This window comes from Blennius ocellaris (genome assembly GCF_963422515.1).
Source record: "Blennius ocellaris genome assembly, chromosome: 1".
Taxonomy (NCBI): domain Eukaryota; kingdom Metazoa; phylum Chordata; class Actinopteri; order Blenniiformes; family Blenniidae; genus Blennius; species Blennius ocellaris.
The window spans coordinates 24,094,880-24,115,124 of record NC_137650.1 but is presented as its reverse complement, the minus strand read 5'-3'; the positions used below and the strand labels follow the sequence as shown (position 1 = coordinate 24,115,124).

The window sequence follows — 20,245 nt, the reverse complement described above, 5'->3', positions numbered from 1 at the left end:
GGACAACTCTGCAACATAAATAAATTGAGGGAAAGAAAACAATTTCAAAAGAATTGAAAGAATTTTAAACATGCCTTGTATGTTTAAAAAAAATAAAAGGTAAGAACAATGTACAGCCATTTCATGTAATATGGAGCTTCAAGTAATTCACAAAGAGCTCTCCAGGTGGTGATAATGTGCTACTCACAGTTTGTGAATTCCTGATACTTACACCCCCTACAGAGGGAGATTTCCTTATTTATATGACAACAAACTGGTCAGAGCAAGTCAAGTTCACAGATGCCATTTGACTGAAGCTTCTGCCTTCTTTGCAGAAATGCCTCGTCAGTTCCCGAAAGTAACTTTGAGCGAGGCGGAGAAGGAGACGCAGCTGCTCGCAGAGAAAGTATATGCATCAGCGCTAAAAGAAGAAGACAACAAGGATGCCTTATCAATGTTCACCGTGCCTGAAGATTGTCCAATTGGCCTTCAGCAAGCCAAATATCACGAGCTGCTTAAGGAGCTGGCAGAGCAACAGTCAGAGACGACTGCCAAGAGGTAGGCCCAGCTATTTCTCTGGCACCAAACCATAGGCCACAGATCCTTCACAGATTAGTGGCCTGTGATCCCAGTGCAAATAAAAAAGTAAAATCAGTAAATATTGATTCAGTAAAAGCCAAAGCTAGTTCTATTCATGTATTCCACAATACTATTGTGATGACTCGAGTGTTCTTCCAGGAAGAAAAGCTTGAAGATGATTCGTTCCCAGTCACTGTGCCTTCAGTTTCCAGTGAATGTAGATTTCACACGCTCGCAGACAGTCACACCATTTCTGTCACCAAGTTCCACCTGCTCATCAGTGCCAGAAAACTGCCCTGACTACCAGAGAGTCACGATTAGTGGTGATTACTGCGCTGGAGTAAGTTAAACAATTCACAATTACAGAAATTAATTATTTTCATCTAATAAATCTTAGTGTAATGTTTCCAACATCATGTAAAACATAATATACATCCTTTGTGGCTTTGTCACCCAGATCACAGTGGAAGACTATGAACAAGCTGCCAGAAGTCTTTATAAGGCTCTACTTATTCGTGAGAAATACTCAAAGCTGGCCTATCACAGGTTCTGTAGAACTACAAGCCAGTTCCTTCGCAGTGCTGAAAAGCTGCGATGGAACGAGAAAGATGAGGTTCTGCCAGGTAAAAAAATGTACTTGGGGTAGTTAGAAATATGTGTTATGAGAATGTTGTTTTTCTTTTGAGTGTAATAGAACAATTCTGTGGCCTCCAGAAATGTACCCATGTCCTGCCCAGGGGGAGGATCCATACAGCATGGACAACATTCCTGAGAACTTGAATTATGAATTGAAGATGAAGGATGGGATAGTACACGTGTATGATAACGACGAGGCTCTGCAAAATGAGCAGCCTCATGACCTTCCGTACCCAGACTTGGAGACATTTGCTATTGATGTCAGTCACGTGCTGGCTATGATTGCAGACGGACCCACGTAAGTTGCCAAAACAAAGAGACTGGACTGCTATGCTGGTAGAAACACTGGTTAACACAATGTGAACACCATTTATTGACACATATGATGACTTCCCTTGTAACTTTCAGGAAGACCTACTGTTACAGAAGACTGAATTTCTTAAGTTCAAAGTTCTACCTCCACGAGATGCTAAATGAGATGGCTGAGCTGAAGGAACTGAAGTGTGTGCCTCACAGAGATTTCTACAATGTTAGGAAGGTTAGTGTTTTAATTTTATGTACATTTCTCCCTGTGCAGTTTAGAAACAGCCAAACCTTGCATTAAAAACTTTGGGGTCACTGGTGTTTTTGGAATGTGGGTGGAAATCATAGTACTTGGAGAAAACCCACATGCATTCAAGATGTTCTGCTTTTTTTTACTTTCTCCCAGGTGGACACACACATACATGCAGCTGCATGCATGTCTCAGAAACACCTGCTGACTTTCATTCAGAAAACATTCAAGACTGACGCAGACCGTGTAGTTTTGGAGAAAGCTGGAGAAAAGATGACCCTTCAACATGTGTTTCACAGCCTCAACTTGGACCCCTATGACCTCACTGTGGACTCTCTGGATGTTCACGCTGTAAGAGAGAGAAGAAAAGGGCTTTATGTTTTTGCATAATGTTTTCATTAAACCGATTTGAGATGTATCAAGAGTATTCAGAATGAATAAAGACATACTTCATATCAAATCTTCCAGTTTATGCTTGTATAACATTCAACAACTTTCAATTCCAGTGCAAATGATTAATCTGTGACTCCTTTACTTTACAGGGCAGACAAACCTTCCACCGCTTTGATAAGTTCAACTCCAAGTACAACCCAGTGGGAGCCAGTGAGCTTCGAGAGATCTTCCTGAAAACTGACAACATCATCGAGGGAGAGTATTTTGCTCGCATCATAAAGGTAATACTTATACTGAAGTCATGCATAATAAATCAGAATTGATGCAGAGTTGTTTTAACCCACTTACGCTCTCTTTCCTTCAATAGGAAGTGGCTCATGACCTGGAAGAGAGCAAGTATCAGCACGCTGAGCCTCGCCTGTCCATCTATGGGCGCTCTCCTGATGAATGGGACAACCTTTCAAAGTGGTTCATTCAACATAAAGTACACTCTCCAAACATGAGGTGGATGATTCAAGTGCCCAGAATATAGTGAGTGTTGCATCTTTCAACAAAAAAAAACAATAATGTTAAATTCAATTAAATTTTGTGAAGAAGAAGAAAATAACATTTCTGTGTTGCAGTGACATTTTCAAGTTGAAGAAGCTGATACCGAACTTTGCCAAGATGCTGGAGAACATATTCCTTCCTCTCTTCGAAGCCACCGTCAACCCCCAGAAACACAAAGAGCTTCATGTTTTCCTCAAATATGTAAGATGATAGGAGGAATGTTAGTGATATATGGACATATGGATGTAATCTGTATTTACAAACAAATAACAATTAGCTTTCTCCTCAATGGACATAGATTGTTATGATTTATTGATGAGAGAAATTATTTGGCCTTACTAAAGCTACCTTAGTGGAGAACTGACTCTTTTACCTTGATTATACTTGCAGGTGTCGGGCTTCGACAGTGTTGATGATGAGTCCAAACACAGCAATCACATGTTCTCCTTCAAGAGCCCAAAGCCGGAGCAGTGGACGACTGATAACAACCCCCCATACAGCTACTATGTCTTCCACATGTACGCAAACATAATGGTCCTCAACAACCTCAGGAGGTAGGAGCTAAGTCCCTCTCACTTTCCAAAACACGGTTTTGCGATGAGGTAGGGTGGAGAACATCCTTCACGCTGAATCATGCACACTCACTTTGTCCAACACTCTGTGGAAAGTTTATGTTGAGCCGCTCACAGGAAAAAGTGATTAAGAGACCAGTGTGTTTATTAGCCTCTAGCAGTGAGGCTGCAGTTTGCAACCCACTGAAGAGTGGAATAGTGGTTCACTTTCTCTCTTTACACTTCAGTCCTGAAAGTGAACACTAAAGATCATGTTTGGTCTGGGTTACTTGAGAAAAAACAGCATTACTGAACGAATGTTCTTTTGTGATAATGACAACACAACTCTTTGTTTCAGAGATGAAAATGGCACTTCTATTACTTTATCATTTCAAATCAGAGAAACATCACATTCTACTAAAAATGACATTAGAAGGAGATTTGTGATAGATAGATGGATAGATAGAATGCTTCCATTTCAACGACGACAGATAAATACTCACAATCTGCCAGATACAAGTATGAACTAAACAGGCCTGTAATTTGATCACTTATTGACTAAATTTGTTGTGTTTCCCGTACAGAGAGCAAGGGCTGAGCACTTTCCAGTTCCGACCTCATTGTGGAGAAGCTGGATCGATTACCCATCTGGTCTCTGCTTTTCTCACCTCTGACAACATCTCACATGGACTCAACTTAAAAAAGGTGCTTCAGAGTTGTTGACAGGCTCATTCTTAACTTTCACTCATGGTATTGAATACACTGGAATGTAGATGTTGTTGGCAGAATTCACTCAGAATAATCTTTCACAGAAGAGATAACATTGAGCTCATAGGATCAGTGCCGTGTGGGCTCACTAATGTGTGCATAATTAAAAAACATTATGTTGCAGTTTATCTTTGTCTTTTTTTTAATTTGTTGTCCACAAAGTGTTTTTTCTTCCACTTTACTGTATGAGGAATGTCTGTACAGATGTTCAGTGCACAACAGCTGTAAGACGGTAATTGTAGATGAGAGAAAGTACATTTAAATCCTCAGTAGACAGCATGTTCCAGAAGCTCCAGCCAAACAATACAACTATAGTGAGTCACTGCTGTTGTTTTGCCACCAAGAAAAATATATTTGTGTTATATTGTTCAGTGAAGCATCAATACTTTTTTTTGGTCAAATCTCCATTCAATTAATTGCACGATTGTAACTCCCAACATTTTGAATAAAAGTAAACACATTCTAATTTTATCAAATACAGCTGTAGAATAAACATAATTGACATCCATAATGGTAAAGTATAAAATTGAATTTGAGGAGACATGATCATTCGGTTTGCAGAGAGGTTCTTTGTCACCGTATTGTTCTGCTGTGTGTCTTATTTGTGTTTTGCTGACATGCAGAGTTGCACTGACTTTTCTTTTTAAAAAATAACTTCCTTCAGAGTCCTGTCCTGCAGTACCTGTACTACCTGGCTCAGGTGCCAATTGCAATGTCGCCACTCAGTAACAACAGCCTGTTCCTTGAGTACTCCAAAAACCCATTGAGAGAGTTTCTGCATAAAGGTTTATGCGTCTCGTTGTCCACAGATGATCCCATGCAGTTCCACTACACCAAGGTAAATGATTCAGGAAACACAGCTGACTGTCATTCAGTTGTGTCACATCTCCTCAGATTATGTTTCAGGTTTTTCCTCACGTTTCATGTCTTGTTTCCTGTTTTATTTTGAAATCACTCACCTCTGTCTCTGTTTCAGGTTTGTCTTCCTGCCCCATCCATCTTGTGTGCTTCACCTCCTGTTGTCAATTAACCAATGATCTTCTCCTTCTGTGTGTTCCCATCCTTGTGTCCACCTGCGTCTCATCTTGTCTGAGAGTATTTAGTCTGTGTTCTCCCTTCCTCCTGTGCCAGTTTCGGTCTTTGTCACTCCATGTTGCTGACCCCAGCTCTTTTTTGTTGATTTTTCTCCTCGTCTCACCTACTGATTTACTTCCTGTGTACTGAACTCTGCCTTAACAAAACCCTTGAACCGTCCTCCTGCGTTTGGGCTTTCCTCCATCTGAGCCAAGTTCTTGACAAGTTGATCAGAATAGTATTGATTAGTTGACTGTTGCAGAGCAGGTCGAATGGCTTTATATCTGCTGTGTGCACAGTGCTCAAGTGTTTCTGCCCTGATGCAGGAACCACTGATGGAGGAGTACGCCATAGCAGCTCAGCTGTGGAAGCTCAGCACCTGTGATGTGTGTGAGATAGCCAGGAACAGTGTGGTCCAAAGTGGATTGTCCCACAAGGTACTGTCATCTTTCTTTTGCTCCCTTGTATCGGTCTTGCATACTGAGCATCGCTACATTTTAATTTCAATTTCATAATTGCTTTGACTTGTCTATCCACAATTTATGAAATTTAAAGGAGAAGAAGCACTTCCTTGGAGTTCACTATCTGAAAGATGGACCAGAAGGGAATGATATCCGTCGGACCAACGTCGCCCAAATACGCATGGCCTACAGACACGAGACTCTCTGTAATGAACTGAGCTTCATAGTTGATGTAGTGAAGTCTGAAGCCATGAACTCCCAACATGAATAAAAGGTGAATCCAAGCTTGTTGCAAAAGTATCCATACCCCTTAAACTTTTCCACATTTTGTCACATTACAACCACAAATGTAGATGGATTTTATCTGATAGACCAACATAACATGCTGCAATTATTGTGGAGGCAGAATAATTCTTTTATTTTTTTTCTTTACAAATGTTTGAAAAGTTCGAAGGGTATGGAAACTTTTAAAAGCCACTTAAAAGGTGTTGGATTATGTGGCTATGAAAATTTTGGAGAAAAATACGATTTCACTTAAATAATTCTTCTAATTATCGATAAGTGTGTAAGGTCAAGGATGCAAGCGGCAAGGACTTCCAGGTAATAAATTGAGTAGAAGTGCATGCCACAGGCTCCCACTAAACCACAATACAACTTAACTTTGAAGCCTAAATTCTTACCTATAAAGAAGTCAACTCAACATCTTTCCTCTATTGTACTTTTTTTTTTTTTTTGTATAACGAAACTTCAAAGTAGCATAAAAACAAACAAAGAAATTAAGAGATGCTGCTGCTTCCACTGCTGCCGTGAACATGGCTGTCATGACCGCTCTGTTGGAGAATCACTGAGCAGCCCTCACTGTGGAGTTTAGATCTGCCATAACATTACTTGAAACGAAGCTGGATCCCGTTCGAAGAACAGTGGTAGAAATCTTGGCCTCCATCAAAAATGCCAACCAGCTCAGGGACAAGATGGAGGAACTGGAGACTGAGTGTGCAGCTGTGTAGGCACGCTACAATGAAATAATCGGACTTCTAGAGTCATGTGAAGGTGCCCAACCAACACATTTTTCCCCCAAAATGATAATGGAGCTCCTCATTGACAAGGGTCCTCCCGCCACCCCTGGAGCTTGACCATTCCCACAGAGCCCTAACTGCCAAGCCAGTGCCCGGGACCAGTCCAAGAGCGGTCATCGTATGTATTCACTACCACTAGACAAGGGAATCGATTATCCAGGAGGCCCAAAGGCAGAGAGGATAGCTGGTCTACCAAGGGAAAATGGGGTGATGTGCTAATATTGTGGATTTTTTTTGTGGATATTTTATACAGAGATGCTGAGATGGAGAGCGTTTGGAGGGTGTTTGTATCATGAGCGGAGTTGTCTTGTAAATGCTTGCCACAAATGATGGCTAAGCTACTTGATGGCTACAGAAGTGTGCACTACCTCTTCAGACATTACAGGATCACCCGCTGAGGCCGGAGCAACATGGCGCCTCTGTGTGGCTTGGTGCACGACCATGTCAGGACTGTGTCGTACTGTGACACTGATACTGTAAGAGCTCTGTGACTGATAAATGTAGAGACAAAGCTCCTGTGATTGCACCATGCTATTGCGAACTCTCTGTTCATTATTATTTTGTGGCAATTACACCAGTATGGGATTGGGCTCTTATTTGTATTTTATCTGTGAAGTGTATGCATAGGAGAAGACTTAGGAAGAGCTTGCAACTGTTCAGCTTAGTTATCTAGGTTACTGGTCTGTGTTCTACGTGCTACAAAGTTTTGGTTGGCTGGGCGGGGCAGCACTTTCAGTCAACTATCGGGGGGATATTGTATACCCAAGACATTTTATTTCTCAATATTCACAGATCAGAGACTATGTGCGTTGTCCCCAGAAGCATTTCCCTGAGTAACCTAATTCCAATGATGATCCTGATTTAAAATGATAAATGTAAAAACAGTGATGCTGCACTTATTCTACACTTATGTATTGGCTGTGGCCCCATCTCCAGAATTTCTGGAAAGATTTGTTTGGTCTACTAGCCACTATCTTAAGGAAACATCTAGATCCACACCTTCTGATGGTACTGCTTGGCGTCACTGATAGACGGTCCTCGCGTTACAGCTGCTGAACATTGCATAGTTACATTTGCATTACTCCTGGCCAGATGCACAGTTCTTGAGTAGATGCGTCAATCGGTCAAACCTAAGAATGTCACAGCAACATGTCCCACCTAGAGATAATTGCTGAAAACAAAAAAGCTTTTTGAAAAGAAAGAAGGATGCATGCGTTGGATGAATGATGGCACTTAGGTTTTCAATTTTTGACAAAAGCAGCGGACGAGTGGATGTATGGAGTTTAACGACACTTGTCATCAAACATACTCCTCCTTGCATAAACAATTTTACCTTTTCTAAGGGGGGGCATGTTACAGAGTTTGTTTAAAACATGAAACCTTTCTTTCATTGTGTACACTGCATATCAGTCATGAGAACATTCACAACTGAAAAAAGGCTTTGCACAGAGAAGTGAATATAACAAACTTGTCCTGTGGCTGGGACATTCTCTACCTCACCAACAAGTAGTGTGTGTAAATGTGTTTTGGTGAGGTTTTAGAGTCAACTTGATAGTATATAAATGTAGAGTGACATGTTCTTTTTGCAAAATGCTTGAAAACATCACTGCAGTTGCTTTTGTGTGTTTGTTCATGATTTAAGACCCTTAACACTGTTCTGACAAAGTCATCAGCCTTAAAAAATGTTTGTCTCGCTGACATCACCTTCTCATGGCTTTATTTATTAATGTCAGATAACTAGAAATATTATAAACAATGCATACATAGAAAACAAAGTCACTGCACATCTTCTCTGGTTCACGTCCAAACAAAACATGGCACAAATAATCACCAATGAGGAGCACGTTTTCTATCATGTGCTCTTCATCAGTAAAAAGTTTATTATTCTTCGTCTTCATCCACTTCTATACTCTCATCTTGTGGTGCAGATGTTTCGGTTTCCTTAATACTTTTCTCAGACGTCCACTCTTCTGTCTCGATGTACTCATGTTGATGCCTCTCATCAGAACTCTCAGAGCAACGCCTGTGCCTTTTCAACACAGAGAAATATAAACAAATCATGATGTGCGCCAATAAAAACAAAAGGTTGTTTTGCCTTTACAGTATGAGTCTCTTGAGTGTTTTGTCTATATCCCAACCACACTCATTGATTTATGTATGAAATTGTGTCAGGTTATATTGAAGACCACTCACAGCTTTAGGTATGCAAGGATGACCACAGCAATTATAAGGAATGCAGACGTGCATGTGATGAGTGCAAGCTTTCCTGAAATGAATAAAGTCCATAAAAACAATACATGAGTCATACATAACTAAAAATCACTCATTTAATAGGAAATATACATGTAAGCTTGAGGGTGTTTTTTGTTTTTTTTTACCTCCGGGAGAGCGCTGTGCACCACCAACATAGCGAGCCGGTTCTGCCTCTCTGTTGATTTTAGGGGTCGAGGACGAAGAAGGAAGGAAGGAGGAGGAAATTGCTGAGTGCGTTTTCTGTGTTGCTGAAGGAGACAAAGTTGAGCGATACGAGCTGCTTAAGGGGGTATCGGTCGTTGCATCCTTCAATTGTGCATCTGCAAATACACCAAGGCCAAAAAAGATTAGATTACAAAATAGCATTTTTCACAGCAGCAACTTCTATCGTATTACTGCTTCCCTTTTGCCACTATGTGGTGGTGACAGAAAAAAAAACAATCAAGTAATTTTTATCAAGCTTTACAAAGACCCCAAAAATGTATGTAAAATTAACGTAAATAATAATATGGTGTTTGAATCCAAAATATGTAAAAGTTGTACAAAAGCCTTCCAAGGTTGTGTAGTTTAAATCATGAGAGGATTGCATATGAAAGATTGCATACCTGATTCATTGAAGCAAAACACATCAAACTTTCGCCTGACAGATGCTCGCCAGGGCACCAAACCTGTCTGGCTTTTGCCACAGTTTTCAACGGCATGGATTCTTGGAACAACTGCAAAATGTTCATCAATCCATCCAAACCTGCAGGAAATGAAACATAACATCAGGTCATTTTCCAATAAATTCAATTGCGATAAACCTGTTTTTCTGGACGTACCTGCATGTTTCTAAACCTTTGGTGAGAGCTTTCTGCACTTGTTCTTTAGAGGCCATGCGGACACCGAGGGACAAACAAAGCCTCCGAGCTTCAGAGGCATTAAAGGCATACTGAGGCTGGTTGAGGTAGTTTACAAGACTAACCTGGAATACTCCAGCAATACTTTGGTTGGCTGCAGGAAAAACTAGAGATAGACGCATTCATAAATGGACATTTTGTTTGAGAGTAAGTTGCATGACACAGTTATTTTCACCATTAAATATAGATATGCATAAAAATGTGAGTAATTACTTACCTTGTATGTGATTTGTCTTGTTTTTTTGATCAGAGAAGACTGAAGTGATGGCCAACACTGATGTGATGCAAAGGCAAAAAATATTCATGACTGGTCAAAGTAAAGGGGCATGAATGCCGGTGACAACCAGTGGTGGGGGTTTATGAGTCTGTGAGTCAAATGACACGGTTAAATAGAAGTGATTCTATTCATTGGGGTGTGTGGAGTCTGTCATTGCCAGAAAGTAAAGGAAAAGGAAGGAGGAAGTACAGAGCACAGGTCAGATCAAGAGTCATCATATGCTCGAGGGCCAAGGAGATGGACCAGTTTAATGAGAAGTAGATTACAGTCGTCCTCCTTTGATTTGAGCTTAGGAAGTTTTATACTTAAGTACATGGGAAAAAAAACATTTTCAAGAAAAGGAAAACACTCAGCAGGGAGCAGTGAAAGGTTTGTGAGGATGATGATGTTCTTTGTGTGAATAAAGTCAGTGAGTTTCATTGTTTCTGACATCTGACTTTAGACCTTGTTCTAATGATTTCCTCTCTTGGGCGTTACACACTCATAAATGTGCTTATCATCTATGATGTCCTCTGATGAGCCTTTGGCACACACATCCCACTTCCACAAAAACATCTCTCCACATTCCCTGTCGGCAGGAAATGACGCAAAGCATGCTGACGAGGATGCAGCCATGTGTTTTTGTCAGAAGTGAAGTGTCAGTGAGGTGAGTGGATACAACATGTAGCAATGTGGCGCCATAAAAAAAGAATATCATATATTCTTCCAGGTACTTCACTTCTCCTCACAGTGCAGTTTAAATATCTATTGGGTTCATATACAAACACTCAAACCAAATTACACAAACATAAACTCAAAACCACAGTCAAGCAAACCCAACTCAATCCAACCAAATAAACCTAATCTCAAAATTAAACCCAACCCAACTAAACTAACAAACAAATTGAAGTTGCCATCAAGTAGAATAACTAAATATTGTGGTATTTGTCTTGGAAGTGATTTATGCTGTATTTTAAATGACGACAAACTATGTTGAAGCACCTTTTATTTAAAGGTGAAGTGGCAGAGTGTAAATTCCAAAAACATAAAGGAACACAGGGAGGCACGAATGTGCAAAGAAGATAGAGGAGCCTTGTGACATCCAAACAGTGCTTTCATAGAGGAGGAAAATCTCTCAGTGCTCTCAAGACACAATCCAAAAGGAAACACACATGAACTATAAACTGCAAAATATTGCACTTAAGGAACTACTTTGGAATGTGCTTGTATTCTAGTTTTTAAATATCCGGTATAGAATTCAAACAACAAACAAAAACAGTATTTAAATAGAACTCTGAAACCTGTCAGGGGGGTTTATTAGCAGTTGGTCCTGAGAGATTATACCTTAACATTAGAGTGTAGATAAATATACACTTTTTCTGCTGTAACATTCAATAAACAGTGCCATGATCATTATCTAAAGTATCACAACCAGAATGAATTGTTACATATGCATCTAATTTAATGAAACATATTCAAATATATATATGTGTGTATATATATATATATATATATATATAAAATATTAAATCTTTATAATTGGTCCCTACACAGTTTATTTCCCACTACAGCACACAAGTCGTCATTTTGTTTCGCCAAACAATATTGAAACTTTATTTTGTTGATCCTGAAACATAATTAATAAAGCCTCCCAAAATGTCTTTGACCCTTCAGCATCAGGGTCATTTGATTCAAGTGTGTTTTGAGAGTGATGATATGGAAAGTCGACAGAGTCTGTGATCTCTGTGGGATTGTTTTTTTTCTTTTTGTGTGATCGTGATATAACACTCAGTCCGAAGATCTCCGTCATGTGTTGTGCACACGGTCAATCTCTTCTTATGTGTCCTCACGTTGGTTGTAGTAGTCACTGAATAATGTGAAAATGCTGATGACCACACACATCGCCACAAACAGTATCAGAATGATCAATAGAAGGCGCCGACTCATGGGGATCTTGGGACAAAACCGACCAATGAGAGCCAGGACCTCCTCCATCCTCCTGCGAAGACATTAACCCCAAAAAGTGCACAGTTAGTATCTGATGTCATGGTTTTATACAATGCCAAAAATAATGAATTACTTAGTTTATGCTATTCATGTAAAGTATTGGATCTGATGTCTCAAAATGACTTTACTTATATAACATATTTCATTTTTTAACATTCTCTCTTTACAGAATTCTGCACATTTATCTAATCCCACACACACACACACACACACACACACACACACACACACACACACACACACACACACACACACACACACACACACACACACACACACACACACACACACACACACACACACACACACACACACACACTCTGTGTGAAAGCATTTTGCATGTTTCACTGCTTGAATGATACACCCATCCCACTCAGCTGGCTGAGGGTGAAGACAGATTACATCCTGGAGAAGTCGCCAGTCCATCACAAAGTAAACACAAAGATGGACAACCACGCACACACACTTAATGATGAGCTCTTTATTTATCTTTTTAAGGAAGTAGAATCACTTCACCTGCTGCTTTTTAGCCTTTTTCCACTTTCTTCATCCTTGTTTTTGTTTTCCAGCAATTTCTCTGCAGTGATCTCTTCCTCTTGTTTCTCCTCCTGTTGTGCTTTGCTTTGCTTCAGTCCTTCTTGGTAGCTGCATTTGACAGGTTCACATTTTCCAGCAGTATAATTGGATAGTGTTGGATAAAAGTAACAATTTATGAATAACAATATCATACAATCATACAGTGTCTGTGTACATTACAGAGATATATAGATAGATAGAGAGAGAGAGAGAGAGAGAGAGAGAGAGAGAGAGAGAGAGAGAGAGAGAGAAAGAGAGAGATGGAGAGGGCCTCACCCTTTATTGTATGCCTCCTCTTCAATCTTTGACTTGAGCTCAGCTCTGATCTCAGCTCTGATCTCCTCCAAGTTTACTGGCGGCTTGGCCGGCTCACTTTCCTGCTCCAGCACACTCTTTCCACTGCATTGTTTCAGATAGGAAAGAACAGTCAGCCTTGGACACTCTCCCACTATCACAGCCGGTGTTGTAAAACAGTATGTAGTTTGATTCCATCGCAACATCATGGCCTTGTTTGTAATGGATGAGCTGCAGTGCTGGTTGGATGGACTGATGGGGGTGTATTACCAACAGGCTTACTGAGCATAAACAGAAAAAAAAACTGCTTGCCTACTTTGCACATTTGTTATTGCTATTCTCCTCAAAGAACATTTAGCTTGGACACTTGAGAGTTGTCCTGAAGATCACTTTATAACCACAATATGATTGCAGCCTGGATTGTGTCAAACACAACTGTTTGGATTACAGCCCAAGATAGAATATCTCAAAGCTGAAGCAGTTCCGTGATTTTTTTTTTTTTCTCGAATGCATTTGAGATTACTTTTACCCTCCTGGGCATTCTTGGCACTGTAAAACACATCTTGAAGGTCACAAAAACAAACTAAAGATCCCTCTGCAGCACAAAACACTTTTGATAAGGAGGATTATAAGTTCAAGCGTTTTCTTGGCCCATTGTTTCAATGACTGTGAAATGACCTTGAAAACCAAGAAAGGATATGTGAATGACATGCAATACTGTTTGTGTGCACGTCTATTTATTGCTGTTGTGTTGACTGGAATCCGTTTACACACTCGCCTTATCCCTCTGAGGGCAAGGATAAAATATAACAGTGTGGTTAGGTTATATCTTTAGGTTAGACGAGCAGCAGTCTTAGCTGAGCTTCGTGTAAACATGGTTTACTTTTGAGCAAACATGAAAGAAACATAACATCTTTTGTTATCAGGATATTAGAAATTTAAAAATAAACTCAGAGTGGAGGTCAAGTGGATATATCATATGTCCCTTTGTGTGTGTGTGTGTGTGTGTGTGTGTGTGTGTGTGTGTGTGTGTGTGTGTGTGTGTGTGTGTGTGTGTGTGTGTGTGTGTGTGTGTGTGTGTGTGTGTGTGTGTGTGCGTGTGTGTATGTGTTTAAGGGAAAACAACATTGGTGCATGAACCCTACCATTCTGCAGCTGGTTGTGCCGGCTCTGTCAAGGTGTTGGTTTTCACATCATTTCCTTCACACTAAACAGAAGAAAGTTGAAAATAGCCTTCAAACAATATCACTCTTGCTTTCTTTTTTAAATGAAACAATATCACTTTTACATCTTTTTAGAAACATAAATACATTCTCAGTTGTCGAAATATGATAAATTGGTGTTTGACAGGTGACTGAAAACACTTTCAACATAACCTTAATTCTTAATTCATTGTATGATACGAGCAATGACAATGAGTAAATAGCAGCAATACATTTTTATACATAACACAATAAACCATCCTGTTCTCAAAATGCTGACTATGTTTCCAGGCTGCAGATGAACTTTAGCTTAGCTCCGAAGTTTGTGTCATTCTAATAGATGCTTATAATGTAAGTGATTTCCTGTCATTCCACAGGAGGACAGGAAGACCCACCAGGACAGGAAGAGCAGCACCAGCTGGAGGTGTTGCAGCGAGGCCCGGTGCAGCTGAGGGAGGGGCCTGACCCGGGATGTTCAGGAGGTTGAACTTGGGCACAACTGCGACACTCACCCGCCGTCGCGGCAAAGCCTACAGAAGAACATTCAGAAATGAGACAGGTAACAGTGACATTTACAAATATGAGGACTGTCTGATCATTGGCACACAGTAATTCATGTATGCGTCAATTTAACTGTAAACCATTCAGTAATGTTGGTAAACCAGAGGCCACAGAGGACCTGAATTAATAACTTTGCTGACTGCCTGACTGGGTGAAATCAAATGTATTTTCATTACAAACATGTTGGCTGTTGCCATTTACCTGGAACAGTAAATCCATTTGCATTTGCATTGAATTAAAAACACTGAACACTTTAAAACACTTTAAGCTGACCAGCCAGCTGATTTCCTTTTGTAAACTGATCATACCTGCAGAATTCTTCACCCTCTCTTATATTAAATCCTCAAAGTTATGCGATTATAATTACACAATATCTGAAGAGCAAAAATCTAGATATTTTAATGAATGGTGACAACCTGTTTCTACAGCGATCACTTTACCAGCACCAGTAAAGTCTCAACTGAAAGCAGAGATTTATGAATTATGGACTCCTGATCTTTCCTGGCCAACATCTTACCATCCTGTAGTGATCTGGCTGTGATGCTCAACCATTCATCTAAATGATTTTCTTAGCTGGTGGTTGTTGAATCAATGCACTTGATGGATTTAGGTATAGGACAATCCACAGCTTTTGAAATCAAGCGGAAACCTATTTCTCATGTCCCTGAATTAGATAAAGTGAAAGAAATTGAATGGAGATCTTATTCTTTCATGATCGTGACAGTGTCATTTGTTAATCAATCAAAAGGAGTTGATTGGTTAGTGCATTTATTGGTGACATGACAACCACTGAAGACATATGTGTGTGTCTTTTATAAAATGCTCAATATTTTATTGCATTTATATATATAAAAAAACAAACACTTTAATGCTTACCTTTCCAAGTGTGAGGGACATTGACCTCGATGGCCGTGGAACACCATCATCTTTAAAGACACATGGAAAGGTGCAGAATAAACGTTACGTGAGGTCACATGCTTTATCAAATCTTCTTTTGCAGTAAATGTTCTTTTTTTTACTTTTAGTATGAAACGTACAAATACTCTGATGAAGTTGGCTGAAACTATGTGTGTTCATTCTTGTTGACTTACCTCCAGTGTCTACAGATCCTCCGTAGCAGCGATTTGAGTTCTGATTAGCCAGCTTCTTAAACTCCATCAGTTCTGCATGGTCCTTCTCGTACGTCCTCTTCAGATTCTCCACATACTGCATCATGACCTCAGTGGCTTTGTTCATACGTTTCTCCTATTCGAATAAAAGCACACCCGGTCAAAACAGGACGACTGTCTACTAACGTGCATCCGATTTAGCAGAGATGTTGTTTCATACAACCTCCCATCTCGTAGCGCACGAAACTCTTGTAAAACAGTTGCATGACACAAACAAACATATCACCTCAAACTGTAGCGGAAAGAAATTTCGGATTTGTTAATTGTGCTTGAAAATAAAATAAAATACACAATAACAACTATAGCTGTGCAAGATTTTTTGAGTTTGATCTCATTTAGTTTGATCTCTTTTACTTATTGGTGAATGGCGGAACAATGAGCACTTGTGTTTTTCCTGTCATTCGACCAAGTACCTGCCATCTGGTTCATTGTGTTCTTTTGTTTGTTATGGCATGAGAATCTGCAAAGCAAATCTATCCATGGCTATGAATAAAGTAGTCTTGAACCTTGAGACATCTTTAGTGTATATAAGCAGGTTTTATAACGGAAAAGAGTTGTGCGGTAGATATACGTAATATTGACACAGCTTTAAATAACTGAATAACTCACTTAGTCATGTTTCCCATGTGGTTTTAAAGTCATAGTTCAATTTTCATCTGTTAAATATGTATATTATCAGTAAACTTGATCCTACATACGTCCTTCAAGTATTTCATACAGTTTTTGGTTGTTATAACAGTGTTATGTGCCTCTGTGTGTCTTGCCTTGGACATATTTGCAAAATAGAGTTCGATGCAAATGTGGCCACCCTAATTAAATGAGTTCTGACTAAAATTAAAAAAAAAAGAAAGAAAAAAATAATGCAGGTTTTGAACAGATTAGGATGTCTATAAGGTGCACTGGCAGAAAAGTAATATGCCAAAAGGACTGTGGATTGAAAGGTTAATGTATTCCTGCAAGAAAAGACAGAGGAGGCAAATGATCTAATTCATTGGTGGAGTGTTATAAAAAGCTGAAAACTTTACTTAAAAGTAAAAACTTTCTGGCTGGTTATTATCATAGCAACTACATCAGATAAAATCATTCATTCAAGAAGCTCTTTAAGCTCCAAGAATGAAGAAAGTATCTCTAAAATGAAAAGAGAACCTGTATGTTTTCACAATGCAGCATCCGTCACAAAACACTGCTGCATTTTTCAGCTCCGCTCGTGTAACCACACCTGCCGAACAGCTCCAACGATCTCTGCTCTGCTGGAGAGTCGAGTGGCCAGTCTGTGCAGCACAGACACTGTCTCTATGAGGCGCTGGTAGGCTTCCCGCTGCTCTAAGTTCTGCCACTGTGGTGAAGTCATCTACGAGGAGCACAACAACAACTCTTAATAAAACTCAGGAAAACTCGGGAAAACGCATTTTCCTTTTGTACCTGGGCTGGAACTCCTCGATAGAAAGGATAAATAATCACTGTGGAATGCTTCCAGGAAGCATCAAACAGATGAACATGTACTAAAGAGCCAGAGGGACTCAACTTTTGTTCTAATAGAATATTTGCTGTTGTTTTGGAGGACAGACCTTCAGTGCTCCTTTGAACTCTTCGAGCTCTTTCTCTGTGTCTTCCTCAGTCAGGTTCCTCTCGCGATCTGCCTGCTTCAGTCTCGTCTCCAGAGTGTAGTTGTCATTTCGAAATGCCAGTGACAGCTGAACAAATGCATTCTGCAGAGAGGAAGTGACATCAATATAACACTGAGACCAAGACATTAAACAACATGTTAAATAAGCCGGGGAGGTGTTAGTCACAGTAATCCAAGAAACCTCTTCCCACAGTCCCAAAACACATGAGCCAGCGAAATGAGAGTCAATGGGTTTGTTTAAAGAGTACTGATATGCAGTAAGTTTGAGGGAGAATCCAACAACCCTGAGACAAGCATGGAGAACAAGTTGAGAGTCTGATGTTTGACCTCCTGATGTTTTGCCATGCTGATCAAAGCCATTCTGCAGTGTTCCAACATACAGGGGACTGGACTGCGAGGAAATATATGACCTCTGACTGTTCTGATCCAGACACATCCCAGAGGGAACAGCGAGAAGGGCTACAGCTGAGCTTGATAGCGTCACAAATGTTTGCATTTTATCGTCAGGAAATCACTCTTTGGTCTGGTCATGAACAGGAAAACTGTTCCCGTTGACAGAATAGCGCCAAAGCTGGGGAGGCAATCTTCGACATCTGTGGAATTATGTCCTTTGGCAGTTGAGCAGATTTTGACATAAAGAAAGTTGGATGTCTCAAAGCTTCAGGCTTTGAGACATGCAACTCGCTCATCTTGAGGAATAAATAAAAATATCATATTAACGTGTTTTCACATGAGCAAACAGAAAGAAGCATAGCTTATCTTTTTGTGTTTGCTATTGAGCTTTTGAAGCAGGAACTGTCTATTTTGTTGTCTTACATGACCTTTGTGGGCCTCACCTAAAACATATACTCCAAAATATATTTCAATTAATAAATAAACACTTACATTTTTGCTGACAATTGTCAGATAATAATCAGCAGTAGATGTGCTGTGTACTTAAATGACTGAAAATTCTTCGATCATCTGCAAAGTCTGATACTGACCTCAACTTCCTTTTCAGTGAGGGGCGGCGCACTGGAAGGGAATTAGATAACAATTGTTAGTGAAGACATAAAAGAGGAAATGTTAGCTCAAACAGAAGTTTGTTACATACCAGCCTGGTAGACCCCGATGAAGTTTAAGCTTTCTCAGCATCACGTCTGAAATATTCGGCATGGCATCAGACTTCTCCTTTGGCTCGCCGCTGCTGGCTGAGTTTGTGGAAGATGCAGAACCTTCAGATACAATAAAGCAGAAGTTTGTACAGTTGTGCAAGATCATTTAAAATTCTTGTAACTTTAAACCCTAAACAGGGTTACTGTTATATACATATATATATTGAGCCTATCAAAATTAGTACGTTAATGCAGCTTAATTCATCAGCTTGATTAATCTGAATAAAAAATGGGCATTTACCGCCATTAGCAGTGATACACACACACACACACACACACACACACACACACACACACACACACACACACACACACACACACACACACACACTTTCACATAAAGTTAAAGTAATTAATGTATTTTTTTCATATTCATCATCAACATTTTTTCACCCTTCAAAGCTCATAAATTAACAGTACAAGTTTCTCTTTTCAGCAGTTGTTTTTTCTTTTTTCTTTTTTGTATTTCAGAGAAGTAACCACAGCAACTAAAATCTAGAAGTGCAAAGTACTAAAAGAAATCACATGAATGTTTTAACAATTCTGCCATCTGCTGATGGAAACTGAAAACAGCATTGGTCTGACGTTATGAGATTGCCAGTAAAGGGGTGGCACAGAGTGGGAAAAAAAAACCTACAACAAATCACGATCATAATCGTTATGAGACCGGAACAGATGTTCCCTGAGATTCAGGAAGTGGACGCCCTTGTCGACAGTCCCAAATGTACCGTTCTAAGTTCTCTGTGTTTTACTTGACAAAGAGGGCTGATACCTTTTTCCTGTTCAGATGATTCATTCAAGTCTGGTAACTTAGATCCCACAATGCTGTGGGTGCGCAGCAGCTTGTGTTCCTGCACTCAACACAAACAACAACAAAACATATTTTACTTATGTTTAAACTTTACAAAATAATTTAAAAAAAAGATACCACAAAATTATTTTGTTGAAAGACTGTTTTACCTCTCTGAGTTTAGAAAGTTTGGGAACACCCCCTGGTGGGATCGAAAGGTCCTTGTACACTGAGGATTTGAAGACATTATCCCTGGTTTTATCTGAGAAAGGGTCCTCGGATGTGGTTGGGAAACTCGGTGCTCCATTTCTAGAATTAATGCTGCCTACAGCATCCCAGGAAACGGCTCTCATTAGTGGAGGGAAAGCTCCAATCGTCTTGATTTCTGCAGTACAAGGGGCTTGTTGAGTGGGAGGTCGAGGGACAGGCTTCGCCACCCCTGTGGCAGGGGCCTGGTTTGGGTTTCGACCTGATCCCTCGTCTGCTTTAACGACTGCTTGAGGACTTTTAGATGCACCCAGCTCACAGTTCTCTTTCTGAAGAGCAAAACGGGGCGTCAGTGTCCCAGAAGACACTTTCCTTTTGTCGGTAGGTTTCCAGTCCGCCAGCAGCCTGCCCTGAAGTCAGGAAGATAACAACAATTATTACATGAAGCATTATTGCTTTTATAATATCTGATACGACCCTGTACAATTTCTGCCATCTACAAGCAATAACTATTGTTCATAGATTTTCCACCACTAAATCGTGGCCATTTTTTTGTTATTCCTGTCACTAAAAACTTTGACTTTGAAGCCACTTATTTTTAAACCACAATTTTAAGTGACTTCATGTGATT

At 39.9% G+C, this 20,245-nt stretch overlaps 3 protein-coding genes across 3 annotated transcripts in view; 1 reads left to right on the top strand and 2 right to left on the bottom strand.

Annotated features, from left to right (window-relative positions):
* Nucleotides 1-316: 316 nt before the first annotated feature.
* Nucleotides 317-5,814, top strand: ampd3a (adenosine monophosphate deaminase 3a; the record flags this gene model as incomplete). Its single annotated transcript, XM_080495781.1, has 14 exons — nucleotides 317-537; nucleotides 718-898; nucleotides 1,016-1,181; nucleotides 1,273-1,492; nucleotides 1,603-1,732; nucleotides 1,904-2,098; nucleotides 2,290-2,421; nucleotides 2,508-2,671; nucleotides 2,764-2,890; nucleotides 3,080-3,243; nucleotides 3,825-3,945; nucleotides 4,673-4,846; nucleotides 5,409-5,519; nucleotides 5,638-5,814. 14 exons carry the CDS (start codon nucleotides 317-319, stop codon nucleotides 5,812-5,814), a joined length of 2,283 nt encoding a protein of 760 aa, XP_080351907.1.
* A 2,500-nt stretch (nucleotides 5,815-8,314) lies between these two features.
* On the bottom strand, nucleotides 8,315-10,118 carry lyve1a (lymphatic vessel endothelial hyaluronic receptor 1a). The gene is made up of 6 exons (XM_080501251.1): nucleotides 9,989-10,118; nucleotides 9,694-9,877; nucleotides 9,478-9,617; nucleotides 8,998-9,192; nucleotides 8,813-8,885; nucleotides 8,315-8,648 (listed from the first exon to the last, which is right to left on the bottom strand). Exons 1-6 carry the CDS (start codon nucleotides 10,074-10,076, stop codon nucleotides 8,501-8,503), a joined length of 828 nt encoding a protein of 275 aa, XP_080357377.1. The 5' UTR covers nucleotides 10,077-10,118; the 3' UTR covers nucleotides 8,315-8,500.
* Nucleotides 10,119-11,575: 1,457 nt separating this feature from the next.
* mrvi1 (murine retrovirus integration site 1 homolog) overlaps nucleotides 11,576-20,245 on the bottom strand; it is a gene marked incomplete at its 5' end in the record, with an annotated part of 28,484 nt that continues 19,814 nt past the window's right edge. The window contains 13 exons of the mRNA XM_080497759.1: nucleotides 11,576-12,026; nucleotides 12,551-12,679; nucleotides 12,887-13,009; nucleotides 14,050-14,111; nucleotides 14,502-14,636; nucleotides 15,544-15,593; nucleotides 15,759-15,912; nucleotides 17,056-17,187; nucleotides 17,405-17,545; nucleotides 18,447-18,477; nucleotides 18,557-18,677; nucleotides 19,390-19,468; nucleotides 19,578-20,024. Of these exons, the coding sequence (XP_080353885.1) occupies nucleotides 11,864-12,026; nucleotides 12,551-12,679; nucleotides 12,887-13,009; nucleotides 14,050-14,111; nucleotides 14,502-14,636; nucleotides 15,544-15,593; nucleotides 15,759-15,912; nucleotides 17,056-17,187; nucleotides 17,405-17,545; nucleotides 18,447-18,477; nucleotides 18,557-18,677; nucleotides 19,390-19,468; nucleotides 19,578-20,024 (1,767 nt within the window). The 3' untranslated portion in view covers nucleotides 11,576-11,863. The remainder of the gene's footprint in view (nucleotides 12,027-12,550; nucleotides 12,680-12,886; nucleotides 13,010-14,049; nucleotides 14,112-14,501; nucleotides 14,637-15,543; nucleotides 15,594-15,758; nucleotides 15,913-17,055; nucleotides 17,188-17,404; nucleotides 17,546-18,446; nucleotides 18,478-18,556; nucleotides 18,678-19,389; nucleotides 19,469-19,577; nucleotides 20,025-20,245) is intronic.

Coding starts and splice junctions, on each gene's coding strand:
- lyve1a (XM_080501251.1), bottom strand. CDS start 10,076: ATGAATATTTTTTGCCTTTGCATCACATCAGTGTTGGCCATCACTTCA. Junction 9,618..9,693: donor AAAGGTTTAGAAACATGCAG/GTACGTCCAGAA, acceptor CATTTCCTGCAG/GTTTGGATGGATTGATGAAC. Junction 9,193..9,477: donor GTTTTGCTTCAATGAATCAG/GTATGCAATCTT, acceptor GTGTATTTGCAG/ATGCACAATTGAAGGATGCA.